General features: G+C 38.0%; 1 protein-coding gene across 1 annotated transcript; it reads right to left on the bottom strand.

The window, feature by feature from the left end:
• Positions 1-7896: 7896 nt before the first annotated feature.
• Positions 7897-19060, bottom strand: Taf7 (TATA-box binding protein associated factor 7). Its single transcript, XM_069824960.1, has 6 exons — positions 18677-19060; positions 16436-16648; positions 11894-12148; positions 9760-10153; positions 9178-9347; positions 7897-8159 (listed from the first exon to the last, which is right to left on the bottom strand). Exons 1-6 carry the CDS (start codon positions 18755-18757, stop codon positions 8124-8126), a joined length of 1149 nt encoding a protein of 382 aa, XP_069681061.1. The 5' UTR covers positions 18758-19060; the 3' UTR covers positions 7897-8123.

The following is a 19060-nucleotide window of genomic DNA, read 5'->3' as shown; positions in this document are numbered from 1 at the left end:
AAGTTTAAACAAATTGTAATAGTAATATGCGTTACAAGAGCGGTATGTTGAAGTTTTCATGTTCGAGGAAAAGTTTGAAAAAGCGAAACGTAGTTGAGCTTTTTTAATTTCCGAGAATTGAAAGAAAACATACCGCTCATGTATCGTACATTATTTTGTGCGAAGATCGTTTATTACATACCTGAAAGAGGAATTTCTAATTAGTTGCAATGAAATCTCCATCTTAGTTTCTGTTCAATGACGGCAAATTTGCAAAACAAAAATATCTATCTTCAACATTGTTGCTTTAAAATGTTTTCTGTGTTTACTATACTCAAGCAGGCAGTGATATACGTCTGTCTTTTTTTTCTCCCAGTCTATAAATGCGAACTTAAAACAAACGGTAAGGTTATGTAATGATTTAGAGTTTACTTAATTTTTGCAAATATTTAAAAACAATAATTAACAGTGCAATTTAGGTGAAATTCCAGTGGTAAATTTCCAATTTATAATTATTACTATATTGAACGTCTCTAAAAATATGTTAAAAGCCTAAAGCAGTAAAATTAATATGTCACTTAAGCGGTAAGAAGAGGGAAATTGTTATGTGTGTTAGGTTGGGAATACTGAATGTGGAATTTTAGACTTTCTGCGGATTGGTTTTGTGCGGAAACCAAGCAAATACGCACGATCTCGCACAAAACTAATTGCATTCACAATTTTTCTGCAGTATCCAAGTTTTGTTTTTGTCCAGAAGTGACTTTTTTTCCCATACTAACAGAATTTAGAATAGTGACTTCCAAATCCATAAACTAATGTCTTCTTCATTCACATAGATAGTTTTTCTTCACTGTCCTAAAATAATTTTTCGTTCAAATTGAGTTATGAATGCTATCACATTTGTCTTCTATATTGTTTGCCTTTGCTCGTCCTCCCTTTCATTATTAACCCCACATGAGGGAAATACACGAGTAAGGCTTACTACAATATGAAAGCTAATCAGATTACTGCAAACCAACATCCAGATGAAGATAAAAAAAACTTCCTTATAGGAGTCAAGAGTAATGAATGACTACTGAATATTCAATGCTCCTCTACAACACAGTCCTTCCAATACCAGTACAATATTCCTAGTCCTGACAGAAGATATTGAAAAGTCCGATATAAATTTGGATGAGACATTACAAAAATATACACAAGACAGTACAAACATAATACGCACAAATGATTCCTAATACCAGCAGCAGCCCTCTATTAGGACACAACAAATAATTTGATGGGGAACAAGAAGCCATCCTTGCATCACTCAGAACTACACATAGCGTGTGTTGTAACACAGGATTTAACAGTGTGATATGTATAAAAACAATTAAGAATCTTTGGGCCATGTTTAGAAATTAGCAGGCTTTGACAGTTTGCAAAACAAGAGAACATCATATACGGTTACAAAGTCAAAGCCTGCCAATCTCTAAATAATAGCTCACTGATTAAGGGCCGAATTCATAGTCAATACTTATCGTAAGGAAACCCTTAAGCAGTTGCTTATAATAAGTGAACACTTACTTATTCAAATAAGGCAGCTTGTCAGCTTACTCAAGTGTTTCCTCATATGCATTGTAATCAGCTGATTCAGTACACAGTAGATGATGATTATGATTTAATTTAATTTATTGAGTTCTGTAATTAAAATGAAAACGAGTTTCGGCAAGCAAAAGATATCAGAGATATGGAAAACCCTTTAGAGATGTATAATGATCAACAATTTAAGGGGAGATACCGTTTCAACAAGAACACTGTTGTGAATATTCTGGTGTCTCTCATTTCAATTCACAATACAACCATGAGGCTTACCGATTTCGCCACTGCTGAAAGTACTGGTTGCTTTGAGATTTTATGATACAGCAGCATTTCAGGTAGATTTATGTGGAATTTTTTTTTTTTCGAAAAGTATTCACGTCCCAACAAAATGTCATTTGAATTTTTGTTTGTATTCTACCAAAGGAATAAGCTGTTAAAATTTGCGTAATTATATCATTTCCACTTTGTTTAGCATAAAAACGATGAAAAATAAATTAAAATGATTTACTTACAGGAATATTTCCGGAGTTTGCATTATACTCAACTGCAATTTTGTTCCATGTCAATTTCTTCTTTTGGAGAGAACAATTATCAATTTTTTTTACTTTCCACGATATCTCCATATTTCATAACTAGTTATCTTAGCTCACTTCTTTCTTTTCTGTAAAATGCTTTCTGGACATCTTGTACAATGTTTAGCTCTATAACATTTACTTTTGTATTTGTGTATGACAATAATGCCGATTTAACAATTTGAAGGCACTGGAAAACAATTGAATGTAGAAAGCGCTCACGTCTAGCCATGTTGCCATATTTCTTTCGATGTCAAGGGAATGCTCAGTGCATATGAAAGAGTAGCATCTCTGCAATACGATCTAAAATAAGTGCTAAGGAAAAACTCATTACTTAAGTGTTTCCTCATTTTATAAGTGACAACTATGAATTCGACCCTAAATTACTTCATTGTTTTTATGCATGGATTTCTTATGACAATCTTAAATCTGTATGTCCCATATTCAGACAAATGCACGCAAGCCTGTGCGCACACACAGGCGAGAGAGATGCCATAAAGGAAGGAGTTCAATTCCCATCATGCAGAGACTAAACGAAGAAACAGATCATAAACATTTCAGAAATGCCCAACTCTTCAAAATGAACCCAGTTATAAAAATATCACTTCTTGTTTATGATATCTCAGCAGCTTCGGTAGGTCCTTGGTGTGAGAGGCATTCACACCACTTTAAGGACTCCAATATGCTGCTTCTTACCAATGTTATATGTAACATATTTGCAACCAAGACCTCTTCAAGTGATATCTCTATCCAGTGCTTTTGTTTCAGTTAAGTCTAACCTATGGATCAACAATTGGCTCTCTTCTGACAAGGGAAAAATTTTACAGTCTGTACAAAAGAAACCAAATGACCTGGAAATGTACAAAAACTTGCCCAGACACGTTCAAACATTTTTAACAAGAGCCAGAATAGGTCACATTGTCACTCAATTGTACCTACACCGATTTCACATTTCTGATAATCCTACTTGTCTGTGGTGTAATAATCATGATGAAGATCTGGAACACATTCTTCTATACTGTCCATCCATAAACCACAAAAGAAGTAAATTAAAATCATCAGTACCAGTTGCAGAAGACACAGCCCTGCAGTATATATTGACTACACCCCAACTCTGGCTACTAGCAACAGGCATCTATGTTGTTGTTGTTTTCTAATGCCAGGCATTTGACAAAGTCATTTGACCTCTTGCACGCCAATATTTTTCAAAGATATTGTCATGGTTAGCCACTGACACACAGATTTTGAGATGTTCTGAATCCATTTCTTGATTTTAGTTGCACAATGGACAGTTAGGAGACTGATATATTCCAATTCTATGCAGATGCTTGGCCAAAAAGTCATGGCCTGTTGCCAATCTATAATGAACACCGATCAAAATACCCCTGAGACTGCACCGAGAGATGCCAAGAATCGTACTGAAGTACTTATTTGGAACACCAAAAGTCACACCGTCCAGAGCCAAGTTTAATATTGACAAGAACCATACAATGAGACAAAGAGGCAAATATAATACCAAAAGGATTGAAGTATGGTGTCAGTCCAATGCAGAAGCAAAATCCATTCTCTGTAATATAAAAAATGAGGCTAAAAAGAATAAATTCCATGTCTCATTGGGTAGTACATTAAAGACCGAGAATTAAAACGAAAAGGCAACATTAACGAAAAAGATGTAGACACTCTAAAAATTTTACAATGGAACTCTAAGTCTTTAAGAAACAAGATGGATTTATTAAAGCAAGAAGTTCAGGACTCCAATAATGAAGACTTGCTAGATGTTATGGATAGTTAGTAACTATAATGTAAAGTTCCATTTTCCATACACAAAAAAGTAAAATTCGATATATGTAGTATGAAACAAAAATTATGAAGTTATAAAGTAATATTAATAATATACAATAAGTTAGTAACAGTGGAATCCCTCACAACCAATTCTGATCAATAAGGAGCAGATTTCTATGTAATTAAATATTATTTTTGCTTGTAATAAAACACAATTAACGAAGTTAAAAATTCCGAACATGAAGTTTCAAGTTTAAAACCAGAGTTTTATTTCACATAAAAACACATATTTTCACAAAAAAATTATGTAAATACATATTTTCAGGAAATCTATTATAAACACATAAATCTTGGAGTTTTTTTTACTTAAATAACTTTTTTACAAGAACTTTTAATCATTTTAAAACTAAATCAATTATATCACTCAGAAGTGCGTTATCTTTTTAAGAATTCCTGGTTGCTTCGTGTTTCTAAGCGCTGTGTGGTGTACCCGTGATCCATTTTTGTAATAGTATCGCCTCAAGTTCTGAGAACTGCTAGGCTGCATATCAGTGTTATTATTAGAGAATAAATTAACGTGGACAAGGAGGAGAGATTTTGCAACACATAATTAGGAATGTTTATTGTTGCTGAAGATGATTTCATTCCATGCTTTGTTTGTGAAACACAACAGATATGAGCTCGGGTATGAACATTATTTAATTTAAACAAATCCCTCGCCTCTCGCTCATGTCTATCAAGTAAGGCAATATATCTAGTTGTGATTCCCTGTTACCGGGCTTCGTCAATCGATATCCTTCAAGATATACTAAAAGACGGTTATTTAAGATACGATTTGGCTTTCCTATTAGCAAATCTAAACTTTTTGTGTGACACCATAAAAAAACTCGAAACACCCAAAAACAGGGAGGTGTGTGCCGTGGAAATTAAACTAGACTCGCTACCAGGTTCAGAAGTACAAGTACTAAGGTACAAATTCCAGAATGTGTTTGGGAAAAACAGTGGATATAAAAAATGTGTAAAGTTGCTCAAGTATTGGAGGGTGTGCCTGTAGGTGAAACTGACGGTGTTTGTGTTTGTGACATTCCTCTCTTTAAATATGCACGTCTGACGTCCTGTGATGTGGAAAGATCGTTTTCACAGTATAAGTCGTTGTTCACAGATAATCGGCATGCATTTGTGATGGAGAATTTGGAGATGACCTTTGTTGTTCACTGCAATTCTCGGCCAACTACTAGCACTTAGTGTGGTTGGTGAGTACCTAGTAACAATTTTTTTTTTTCCAAGTTAAGTAAGGTATTTTTGTCACATTTAAAGAAAAAAATATTCTTTTATTTTTAGAAAATATTTTTGTACTTTTCAGCACATAAAAAATAAATATATTTAAATTTTTTAGCACATAAAAATCCACTCCCTTCTGATCAACACGGCTGTTCTGTATGAATCACACTGTATAATGATATAAATAAGCAGTTGTCAAGGATATCTGTGTCAATTCTTGATTACATTTATTGTGTATACGTTATTCCATGGCATTCAGTAAGTGGAACAATAAAATTGTCAATGACTCATTTCTATATCTGATAAGTAATAGCATGGCATGTGCACTGTCATGTCTTTTCATGTCAGACATGTCGGATCAAATCTTGGAATCAAAATAAAATGTGTATTGTAAAACATATTGTTAGGATACACCCATTTCTGTGGAATTGGTGACAAATTCAATTAGTGACTCAGGAGGGAATTTTCATCACATGAAAAATTAATTCCCGTCACCTCAGAATATAATCATAATTATCTTGATGAAATCTTAATCTTTCCGTGCCTAAGCAATGTATTATAATTTGTAAGCATCAATAATCACTACTCTCTTCATATATTAAATTCTCTATTGTAAAATGATCAAATTCAATTATTGGCAATATTTAACTGCATTCTTGTATCTACTTCAAAACTGATACAAACGGCTTTCTGGAATATGCAGCAGGCTTCCGGAAAATGACACCTTTAATACAAAAGCTTCACTTCTTCTCTCTCATAATTTTATTTTTTACACAGTTTACCTTATTTTCGTATTTCGTATAGGATAAAAAAATGTATACAGGCTGATGCATTTGGGTATGGATAACATTAATTTATTATTATAAAGCTATTACGATAGTATGAGAAATTTCTTGGTGGTAATATTATGCTTAAAAAATTAGAGTTTCCATACATGGCAAGAATGAAAATCAACAATGCATAATGTGAAATGTAAATCGTACACGATTTAAATGGATGTTACAAATCAACAGCAGGCACAATGTGATCTTTGGTATGCCACAAATCTGAGTGTGTTAAACGACTTCAAACAGAATTTCGACATGAGTATGGTGTGCGTGATGTACCTGAATACTGTCGTGTTGGCATGCCTGGGGAAAACCCAGGAAGGAAAAATAAAGAGGATCGTATGGTTCAAGGTTTTTGGTTGCCTCTAACAATAGTACTTATAACACAAGCCATCATAAACATAACAATTTAATAAACCACAAACAAGTAGAGAGAAAGAAGCTACAAATATTATACAAATTAAGAACTGTGAAAACAAGAATACCCCCAAGCAGGAAGTGGGGATAATAAAAGAATTTTAAATACTAAAGTCTGATAACGGCGTAAATTGCAGAGAGAGAGGGGACTAATAACTAACATGGAATGAGAAGTGAAAATACGGTACTATACACTACGAGTGATCAAACCCCCCACATAAAGTACAGTTCTCCATGGCACACAGGCTCTGAGAAACCCCATAAAGTTCAACACTCCAACCTTTAACTGATTGCCGGTGGAGGTCCGTGTAGCATACCTCGTCACCGACTCAGAAACTATCACCATTGACACCACGATAGACTCGAAGAAACTTCACTGTCATCCAGAGAATGTCGGCGATCCCACGCTGTGTAGAATATGATAATTAACAGAGCTGGCCAATGCTCTGCTAGAGATGAAGCAGACCGCCACCGGGTCTATGTAACTGCAATATGAAAACAATGTTCTATCGGTGATGCATCCCACGCATAACCAGAGTCATTCCGATTCAACCAGGCGGGTCGACTCAAACCCGGCATTGGCGAAGTACAAACAACCGACAAATCCTCCCGTGGAGGTTGGAGACTAGACGTCCTCTCTCTGACTCGCTTCGAACCCCAAGTCCCGTCTCTCGAGGTCACTCCTAGCTCCCCCAGCAGACAGCCGCCCCACTCCCTTGTTCCTCCAATCAGAGGAGGCGAAAATTGGGGTGCGTTCACAACAAAAAAAAGGAACAATGTAGCGAACACTACCACACAAAAATCCCCCGCAGCATAAACTACACTGCAATACGATTCCATAATGTTGTGGTTCTGTGTTAAAAAAACATGAAGCTCATTTCAATTTTGCATCCATGGTGTGCCAACAGAGTGCAGAAGATGACGGCTTCTTAAACAAATGGCTATTAACAGAGAACGCGACTTTTCACGTCAGTACTAGAGTGAACACACACAACTGCATGTCTCCTACAAACACGAAAGGAAAAGTAAAAAAGTTAACGTATGGTGCGAAGTGAGCTGCAATAAACTGTCCGGACCATGCTTCTTTGCAGAAAAGACAACAATGTGAACATTATATTCCAGCAAGATGATGGACTCCCTCACTGAGCATGGGAGGTGTGGTCGTAGTGAAGTAACTGCTTGGGTCCCAAACTGTCCAGATCTAACCCTCCTGACTTCTTCACGTGGAGTTTTGTTAAAGACATTGTCTATTCACAAAAACCCAGGAACATCGATGATCTAAGGGTAAAAATTACTCAAGCTTTCCAAGAAATCACCCCTCCGATGTACAGCGGACATGAGCTGGATTGTATCACCATTACGAGTTATGCAGAGGGTAGAGTGTGCGCAATGTAGAGTTCTGAGAAATCCCCCATCCTTGAGTCTGTATGCACAAAGTTTCAACAAATAAAATTCAGTAGTAAATGTTTAATACTGTTTATATTTCATCCATACCCAAACAGATCACCCTGTACATTGAGGGAAAATGCAAACCACATAGCTGTAAGAGTGAGGTTCGAGTGCAAGTTCATTGTAGTACGTCTTTAATATAAAGTTCATCTCATTGTTAGTGTTGTGGCTGACTGCGAGAGATGAAGACAGACAGACAGAGATGGGGAAGAACACAGCTGACGGGTGGTGGCGATCCTCACTGCATCTGCAGCACTGACGTCAGTTCTTGGTACTGCAACACATCACAACAGAAGAGAGTGAGCTGTAGGAGCAAATCAGAACTCTGAGTATTGCTTACAGCTCATGTGACACGAACAGTACCGGTACTCAGTTTACCATGCACTTCTATTTCTAGACAATAATAATAATAATAATAATAATAATAATAATAATAATAATAATAATGAATAGAGCCCGGATATTATGTAACAATGACATATTCTATTCTTATGTAATATGTAGCATATGCTCATACATAATTATATGTTGATGTCCTCATCATCTGGTCTACTGTCAACAAAAATCAAGACATTAAAATACTTTAAAATCGTCTGAATAATGCACTGCTCTCTCTTAAAAGTGGACTCAATAACTGTTAATGTTATCAGATCTTTTCTCTGAAGCACCAAACACTGACACTCAGATTCTCTTTCAAGGATGCTCCACAGAATTTCAACTGCTTAGGTGTAACTTTCGACAACAAGCCAACATGGAAGAAGCATGTAACAAACATCACCTCAAATCAACAGCTAGCCTCTCTCTTCTCAAAAGACTTGCAGGAAGCAAATGGGACTGTGCAACAAAATGTGAAGTACAATCAACTCCCACAGGCTCCATGCTATTGCTAACCAGATTTGCCTGCTGTTTAGTCAACTGTCCGAAGACAGATTTGAATCTTACAAGTGACACCAATAAGGCATCACTCATGAGGCAACTAAGCCAGAAGATAATGGGGTGTCGTCCTTGGTAGCAGAGTTGATATAGCACTGGCCTTCAATGCTCGAGGTTGTGGGTTCGATCCTGGCCGAGGTCGATATTTAAGTGTGTTTAAATGCGACAGGCTCATATTAGTAGATTTACTGACATGTGAAAGAACTCCTGCAGGACAAAATTCCGGCACACCAGCGACTCTGATATAATCTCTGCAGATGCACCAAAGCCAGCTGCTACGACCACCATCATCATTATTATTATTATTATTATTATTTTACTACTACTATTGGAATAGCCTTATTCACTACAGTGCTGACCTCCTGTTCCTTCTCCAGCTGCTCGGTCAGCAGGTTGTCCAGGATATCCTGGAAGCGCTGTCGCAGGGCATAGTTCTCAATGTTGGCAATCTCCAGCTCTTGCTGCTGTCGTCGGTTGCGCAGGTCTGCCAATTGCTGCTGCAGAACGTCGATCCGCGCCCTTAGGTTCTCTGCAGAACAGAAAACGACCTGTCAACCCGTCCATCACATAACTGGCAGTGCAGGAGTCCAGCCTCCTCTTACTTGCGACATCAGTGTGTTCAAGATGGATCTCCTGTCACTCGGGATGCCGAAAGTAGACTACAGCAGTTATCTCTGTACGATCTTTTAAAACTTCCAAGGTGTGACTAGAATTGCAGACAGATTTTATATTTGGATATTAAGCAATTATCCAGTGGAAACTTGTCTGCGTCATAAACACTCAAAGGTTCCTTTTCAGAGTTAAACACTTCTGAAATACTGAAGGAGAATTGTGGGACCATTCAGTCATGTGTGATAACGAACTGTATACTGACCTGACAGACGTCTGTGTGATAACGAACTGTATGTATACTGAACTGTATCTATGACCTGTGGACTGACCTCGGGAGGCACCGAACTCTGATTCATCTGTGCTGTTCAGCTCTGTCTTGAAGATGTTGAACTCGAAACTGATAGGCTCTGTCTTAACAGCGTCCTCTGGTGGTGGTGGCTCCTGCTTCACCTTGCGTGCACCTCCGAACATGTCACGGCTGAACTGCGTCACCAGGGCGTGTGCACGGTCGGGCAGTGACATCGAGTCGGACAGCCGGCTGTCGTCAGCGGACGGGCGGCTGGTCTCGTCTTCCAGCTCCATGATGTTGATGTTGGCATCCTCCTCCTCGGAGTCACTCACCGCCTCGCCGAAGATGTCGTGCTCAGCCACGCCACCCGCATCCCCCTCGCCTTTCTCCTCCTTGACGGCACCTGATTTCATCTTGTCGTCCTCGTTGATAACCTGATATCATTGCAAATCACCTGTTAGTCTGCCAGTTTAATTTTGATGTTCTTAAGGGGGCATGCTGTTAATACTATTCGTTATAATTCAATGAAAAAGAGGGCAAGTTCTGATGTTTCAATATCAACTAATATGTCATATATAAGTAACGTTAAAATTTTTCAATCTTATGATTTATCAATTTAGTATTAACATTTCCATACATATCACTATGCAAGCCTAAAGCCAACATTACAACAGCCGGAACATCTAAATGGGAACAGATTAATGCAACTCGTTCACCAATACACACACGTTAAGTTCACTTCAAATAATACAAATTTCACATAAATCCTTTTACGATAATATAACTCACACAATAACAATAATATCATTTACAGATTAATATCAAACTACATTGAGAATTCTACTTCAGAAACCGAATTATAGTAACAACGTCAAGTTAATAATGGAAACGTAGACATGTAAGTTTATTAATATTTATATTAACATTTGAATTTCAATCCAAATAACCAAAATATTTATTTAAATTAATCTCTTTGAGCCTAAAACAAACGTATATATTTTGCAGATTATTCAAGAATGACTTAACAGCTCACCAATTTCATCAAGCACAAAATAGGCTTAAAAACAGCAAACAGAAGACGCAAATTTCATTTTATGTTACGTAGAATCATTACACATCTCAATATACACCACGACATTAATGTAATATTACGAATTATTTTATGGATTATGACAAATATAAAATGAAGATATAAATTACATCAACAAAGCTTTACATAAATTGAGCTGTATATTGCAAACACAAACACAAAGTTTGATAAACATATTTGAATTTAAAATTGTGACAATTTAAAACACACATGTAACTGAAACCATTGTAACATGAGTTTTATGTATTTCAAACTAAATAGAACATAATTAGTTTCACAATGTAGACTTACTTATAACCTAAAAATTTTTTTCCAACAAATTACGTGAAACTCTTGAGTCATTATTACTCATTACTATAACACCAATTTGATGGTTTACTGTAAGAGAAAACAAAAATTCCATTATTTAATTTTTAAATATTGTAGAAGCAAACTGTATCTGATGATGCCATAAAAGGCAAAAACGTTTATACATTATTTATATTTAACATGTATTAACAAATGTTAATATTAAATTGATAAGTCATAAGATTGAAAAATTTGTAACATTATTTATTGTATTTAATAACCGTCTTATCTGAAAATCAAAACATGAATTGTAAATTACAATATGTCATATGTTTTTGTGGTTACTCTGTATAATATTACAATGAAAAGTGAAAATCATACCATACTTTGTCTGTGAGTGTATAACTTTCTTTTTGCATATAACAGACGAAACACCAGAGCCCTTGAGTTTCTTCAAGATACATTGCTGTTGTGAGTATTACTGTTTAATACACAGCTGAACCATCCATGTCTGATTTGAAAACAAAGTATATCCATCTCCAATTACAAAGAGGAACTTCAAAGCATACGTTGTTTGTTGGAGACTGAATAATATCTCTGTTCGGTTTTAAAGTGATAATATGTGAGCCAGATGTCATACAAATTCCGTTCTTGTACAGTCAGATTCAGGTATAAATATTGGTTTGTGCAAGAAAGAAAGTACAACGCAACAATCAGCGAGGCTTCGTGACAATTTAACTAGGCAACATTGCTTCGCTACCATTGCCTAGTTGACGCAGACTGACTGATATCTCACCTCCCACTTGACGCTCACGGCATCGTTGTCCACCCGCAGCAGCCGCTTCACCTCCTTCTCAATCTCCGGTGCCTCCACGTACTTCTTCTTCAGTGTCTTACGGAAGCGCCGACGTCGCACATTCTTGAGGGGTGGCGTGAGGCCGTGCGGCCACAGAAACTTCTTGTCCACCTTGTTGGGATCCTTCTTCTTCGTTTTGACTGGTGACTCTTCGTCTGTCGTCGTCTGGTCGTCTTCCTCTTTGCAGATCAGCATCTGTGCTCACATAATTGTCTTTCGTTATACAAAGAAAGTTTCCTATTTTTTTTATTGGGTTATTTTACGACGCTATATCAACATCTAGGTTATTTAGCGTCTGAATGATATGAAGGTGATAATGCCGGTGAAATGAGTCCGTGGTCCAACACTGAAAGTTATCCAGCATTTGCTCATATTGGGTTGAGGGAAAACCCCGGAAAAAACCTCAACCAGGTAACTTGCCCCGACCGGGATTCGAACCCGGGCCACCTGGTTTCGCGGCCAGTTTCCTCTCCAAAGAGTGAACAATCACAACTTGTCTTAAAGGTGAAGTGTCGTTAATGCTGCCAGTACATACAATACTGCATTGAGGTGTTCCATGATAAACTGAAAATGGATAAAAGTACAGACTTGGCTTCTTTCCCCCAGATGTTTCAAAAATTCGGAATGAATGTTGTCGGGGCCAGGAGATTTCTTGGTTTTTAAATTTTGTATAGCTATAGTTAATTCTTTGGAAGTAAAACTTTGATGAAATATTTCAGGTTTTGTTATTTTTATGTAATTCTCTTTTGATAAATTTGTCAGTTTTTTTGATATTGGGATGTAATCTGTGAGAGTTACAATACGAAACTTTGTTAGTGCTTTCAATTTCTTTTTAAAACAGAATGATGTTGCCATGTTGTCTAATTATTACACATTAAACAACAAGAAAAACACTTATATAATTTATGCTTAAAAAGTGTGTTTGATAGATGTACACATAACCAGGTCTACAGCAGGAGTCGGCAACCTGTGGCACATTGAGTGAATTGTAAAACAATAATTCTGATCTCATAAAAATAAAGTTTTAAGAAAAAAGAAACAATGAATTCTTTTAATGCTATTTCTGTATTTCCATGCCTTCAAAACAACAGTTGTTGAATATTGGAGGAATGGTGAGGAGTCTGATGCAAACTGACTGAGTGTGACGTAACAGTGTCTGTCCTTGACGGAGTTCTATTTTCGTCCTATCCTTCCCTTTTCTCCTAACTGCCCCTCACAGATATCCCCCACTCCCCAGGGTTCTCTGAGCCGGCTGTGAGCTATCGCTTGTTCAAGCGAATACAACCCATGGAATGTTACACAAAAGCTGATATTGTTAAGTAACACAGTGCCATTAAAATGACTCAAAAAAGACAAAAACTTAATATACGCATGTTTCAAGACTTCTGGATAAACAAATTTGGATTCATACAACAAAATGATCATGCTGCTTGTGCCATATGTGATGTAGTGAAACTGTCAAGTGTACAAAGACACTATCAAACCAAACGTCAGTCGATGCTGAAAAAACTCTGAAGAGAAAAGTGAAGCTATTCTGCCTACAAAAAACAAACTCAATTATTTTTAGTCAAGTAACTGGAACCAAAAATAACTACAAAATAGCTCAGTGTGTGACTTCGAAGGCCAACCTTTCACAAATGAAGAATACTTCAAGGAGACTTATTTGAGCAGTGCTGAAATTCTGTTTAGCGATTTGCCAAATAAAGAAATAATACTCTCTCAGATTCAAGAAATACTGCTTCTGCGAGCCCAATCGAGAGATGCATAACTAATATGGCTGAAAATGTGACAGTGAAACAGACAATCGTGTTGCAACAATCTGTTGTATTTAGTATCGATCTTGACGAAAGCATTAATGTGAATGACGTGGCACGCCCAACAATAGTTTTGCGACATGTGACTGTGTTGCTTGGTACAGTATCGCTTGGATTGTGCCACCAAGGGAGAGGATTAAAACCGCATTTACAAGCTATTTCGAAAATCAGAACATTAACATAAATGAAATATTCTGTGATGCTGAAATGGTCGGAAAAAGCAAAGGATTTGTTAAGCTTTTCAAGGATCATGTTGGACGTCAAACATTGAGCTTTCTAAGCATGCTGGGTGGCTTTGCAGAGTTACTTCGGCACAGGGAGTCGATGCCTGCTCTGCAGGGTAGTCAGTGCAGCACTTTGTCAAATTATTCACCTCGCTAACTCAGGAATCGCCGTCAGTTTCAAAATCGTAAAAGACGACTACTACAGTGTAACTAATCAGGTAATACCAAAGCAACAATGTCAATGAGAACAGCAATCAATGGTGAATCTCTCTCTACACTTAAAAATAAAAAAAAAAAATAATCCGTGGCACTACAGCCCGTGAAAGGCCTAGACCGACAGCCAGCTGCTGGCCTCACGCCCACATGCCGAAGCACAGCTGGACGATCATCCAACCAGAATGGAGGTATCGTGTGGTTAGCACGATGATCCCCCCAGCCATTATATCTGGCATTTGCAACCGGATTTCACTACCTACCCTAGCTCCCCAAGTGCATAACAATGCTGGGTGGGCACCGGTCCCATACACTGGCCGAAATTTCATGAGAAAATTTCTTACCCCATGAGGAATGGAACCAGTGCGCATTCCGTAACGCAAGTCCTAGGCGGGATGCCTTGAATCATGATATATACTTTGATAAATTTTTTACAAATTATTCTCTGTTGGTATACTTGAGAAATGTAAGGTTCCGTGCTACCAGTATATTTCACCCAAATCAAACACAAATGCTCTTTGCTTACTAGTAAAGAAAAAAAGAGAGAGGATCTTACGATTTTCGTTTTGGCAAAGATGAAGAAATTTTGACTTTGAAATGGCATGACAATAATAGTGTTGTGACTCTTGCAAGTAATAATGATTAAGTTGAACCAGTGAATAGTGTAAGCCGTTTCAGTAGAAAAGGCAGAAAAAGAATCCTTGTTCCACAGCCAAAAGCTATCAAAAATTAGTTCAAATATAGGTGGAGTCGATCAACATGACTGGCTGGTTTCTAAGTGTAATGTCACCACGAGAGGAAAAAAATGGTATTAGGCATCTTTTACTAGATCTGAGCATTGTGAATGCTTGGCTAATCTACAAACTAGCAAAGTTTAAGTAATGAACTTTACTGCAGTTTCATTTAAAGGAAATGTACCGTAATTCCCCGTCGGACTGCAGTATCTGTGATCACCTACTCTAGTCTGTACTATAGACAAATTTAATACTCCATAGTAGTCATGAATTTGTCCCTTATGCTCTCTACACTTCCTGTTTGCAATTTATGTTCTTGAAAATTCAAGCCAGACTGCTGAAAGTCTACCAATTTCCCCTTACTTACTTACTGGCTTTCAAGGAACCCGGAGGTTCATTGCCGCCCTCACATAAGCCCGCCATTGGTCCCTATCCTGTGCAAGATTAATCCATTCTCTATCATCATATCCCACCTCCCTCAAATCCATTTTAATATTATCTTCCCATCTACGTCTCGGCCTCCCCAAAGATCTTTTTCCCTCCGGCCTCCTAACTAACACTCTATATGCATTTCTGGATTCGCCCATATATGCTACATGTCCTGCCCATCTCAAACGTCTGGATTTTATGTTCCTAATTATGTCAGGTGAAGTATACAATGTGTGCAGCTCTGCGTTGTGTAACTTTCTCCATTCTCCTGTAACTTCATCCCTCTTAGCCCCAAATATTTTCCTAAGCACCTTATTCTCAAACACCCTTAATCTCTGTTCCTCTCTCAAAGTGAGAGTCCAAGTTTCACAACCACATAGAACAACCGGTAATATAACTGTTTTATAAATTATAACTTTCAGACTTTTTGACAGAAGATTAGATGACAAAAGCTTCTCAACCGAATAATAACAGGCATTTCCCACATTTATTCTGCGTTTAATTTCCTCCCGAGTGTCATTTATATTTGTTACTGTTGCTCCGAGATATTTGAATTTTTCCACCTCTTCGAAGGATAAATCTCCAATTCCTTTGCTGTGGTCGTGCCGGAGAATCAGTCCCATTCCAAGGCTTACTGTTAGGTTTCGTAACAAGCTGTTTTTTTACGGTGATGGGTTGCTAGAACCCCCAAGCTGGAGGACCACCCCTTATCGGCTGTCCACGACTGCTTATTCAATATATTCACAGCTACCCTCCATATCTGGAGGCCGTCTCCTCTAACCGCAACCTGAGGACGCGCCATGCCGTGGTGATAGGGACCCACATTCCCCTTAACTATTATAATTAAAATATTGGACAACTGCCTACTGTTGTCTGATCGAGATCCACACCGTAAGAAATTGATCTCCAGCCTGTGCAATGTGAAGGCTCAGTAGACCTGCTACAGCAACAGCATTTTAAAAGGGGAAACACGGCAACTTGTAATATACCGCGCACAATCGTAAAAATTTGGATTTTGAAGCAAGTATTATCTAAACCTAAGTAGGATACTGCAAAGAGATGGCGCACCTGGCAGATATCCGCAGTCTTGTAGAAGCTCTTATTGTCGATGGTCTTGAGCGACTCTATGATGGTCGGCATGTCCACCACCTTGGCGTGCATCAGCCAGTGGTCCACGCGCACCTCGCCATAGCGCATGTCGTTCTCCAGCTTGATGGTGAGCCGATCCTTGAGGTGCACCGAGCCACTGCGCAGGGCCTCCCGCAGCACCTTCGCCGGCTCCTGCACACACGTAGGCCCTTCTATGATATCAGAGAACATTTGCACGGATATTTCAAGGACCATAAGAGAAGCTGCTGAAGCTTGCATCAATGTAGCCTATACCTTATTTTATTTCATGGAGTGCAGTTTCATAGAAAGGACTTTGCCGACAGATCTTCTACTGCCCCCTACTAATTGGTTGTCATAAATAAATGTCTTCCTTACTGTGACGGAAATCTTGTCTTCTCCTGTTAGTAACCAATGTTAGGACGAGGGGACAGGACGGAATTTTCAGAGTTGTTTGTGTAGGAAGTCATAAATCTGTAAGTGGGTGTTCAAAGGAGCCTTGAAATAAAATAAGGTATACTAAAATATATACAATATATATTTTCAGTTATGGCCTATACCTAAACGCATGTATGAAATTCTAGCCTGTACCCTGCAAAGTCTGACATAAATGAAACAGACAATGTTCTGACAACCAATCTAATTTGGGTGTACCAAACTAATCAGAATTAAGCCTGGTAAATTCACAGGAATTCTGTCTATATAGGCCTAATACATACGTTGGTCTTCCTTTAAGTAATAGGCATAATGTAATTCTGTTGATATTTCTTCCTTCATCCAGAGCACAAATTCAAGAAATAACTTAAACCTAACTTCATTGTATACAAATAGTTTGCGCTGGAACAAATACTTTAGAACACCTTCTGGTTTCAGGTCATTTGGTCCAGAGCGCATGCATTCTTTGTTGAAAATCAGTCGATAATCTGCGACACAAATTAAATAACTAGCCTACTTTATCTTCATTTCATGCAAATACATTGCCCTGGACCGCAGAACTGAAATCATCAGAATTCCTGTATTACTTAAAGCAAAACAGACATATGTACACGGACACGTCTCCTATGAATTTACAGGATTACTTTAATGCACGTTTGATGAAGAACCTAGTGCTTTGGCCAAAGGGAACTTGATTCTTCCCCACTGGATCTGTGCCCTTTATAGACTCCTCTCCACCCCCAAGTACTGATTTCAAAGTGAAGCACCTATGACAGGTTAAATTCTCATTGAAGACCCATGACCTCATTTCTATTCTACCAAATACTTAAGGTGTAAATGTTGTAAGACAGTGGTTGTCAGCACTCGTTGAAATGTGCAAAGGATAAGCGGAGCCGTCCCGTGTGCACCGTCGTGCAGCAGGAAGAGATAGAGAGCATGCCCGGTAGCAGCTACGAGTGCACCATGGTACACTGTGTTCTCCGCGGGTAAGAGACGCTAGCCCCAGAGTGCTCTGTGCTGACTACCCCTGTTGTAAGAGATCACCTGTAAGTCATATATAGGCGATATCTGGGAAGCTTTGGGAACTACTTTTGAATTAAACCAGTCGATCCACGCAAGACCTATTCCTCATAAGTCTCATCCAGAATTTCTGTGGATTTTCCTATTATTCTGATGGTAAAGAGTAGAAAATGGTGCGTGATATATTTGAACTGGCAACGTAAGACCAGTTGCAGCGACATCTGGATTCGAACTTAGACTCGAGTTCCGTTCTTCTCGAGTCGAGATTCGAACTATAACCCCTGCGAACTCGTGGTTTTTGCTACTGACATGTAAAAGAACTAATGTTCACGTTTGGGGGAGGAGTGTAATTATAGACAAGTTTAGGCCTACTTCATTGCCATGTATTTTCGGTCCAGGAAAATTAAGAAGAGTATTTTTCCTGGACCAAAAAAACAATACAAATGGCTTGCCCAAATGGTGGTACTGTGATTGTGATTACCATTTAACGGAGTTACTAAATTCCTACTGGACTTCATAAACATTCGAAGCCTACACTAATGAAAACTCAACGTGTATGAACATAATTTTTAACCTCAGTGTTAGGCTATAAAATATCAAATGCATTTTTTACGTTCATTGCTTGGTATCAGCAAAAATTTTTCGAGATGTCTGCAATATTCTCACAAAAAAATATACAAAATTCACAATTTTACACTGGGATAAAATTGAGGTTAATACACTGCGGCTATGCATGTCACAACTTACAGGTGGTAGTCTTAAAACAAATTGGCTCTCCAACTCAGCTGGAGGCTCTGGTTCTCTTTTAATATCTATATGTCGATTCATTTTAATTGTAAGAACAATATATCACAAACTCAATCTGCAATATCCGATATTTTTCCACTACAGTCCTCCATTTAAAAACAGCATTGCCAACCCTGCGACTTGACTGGATCGTTCAACTGTTTTCAGGTAAAATCCCTAATGATCTGGGGTAAATCAGTCGTTTTTCCAGAGATCGATGACGCGATACATGATTTCAGGCACGGTGGTCCAAATATGAATTCAATCGCTGGCTGCCACTCTCGACACCCCTGCTTTTCTTTCTCCCACGCTACTCCACTGCACTTTCTTCCTCACATACTTTCT

Source organism: Periplaneta americana, chromosome 4 (genome assembly GCF_040183065.1).
Source record: "Periplaneta americana isolate PAMFEO1 chromosome 4, P.americana_PAMFEO1_priV1, whole genome shotgun sequence".
Lineage (NCBI taxonomy): Eukaryota > Metazoa > Arthropoda > Insecta > Blattodea > Blattidae > Periplaneta > Periplaneta americana.
The sequence above is the reverse complement of the archived record's forward strand: the minus strand, read 5'-3'. Positions and strand labels throughout refer to the sequence as shown.

Bases quoted from the DNA above. Each gene is read 5' to 3' on its own strand.
- Taf7 (XM_069824960.1), bottom strand. From the start codon at position 18,757: ATGAATCGACATATAGATATTAAAAGAGAACCAGAGCCTCCAGCTGAG. The intron at 16,649-18,676 runs GTAAGTTGTGAC...ACGTGTGTGCAG, and splicing joins TTGTTTTAAGACTACCACCT to GAGCCGGCGAAGGTGCTGCG. The intron at 8,160-9,177 runs GTCAGCACTGTA...GATGTGTTGCAG, and splicing joins AGCTGGAGAAGGAACAGGAG to TACCAAGAACTGACGTCAGT.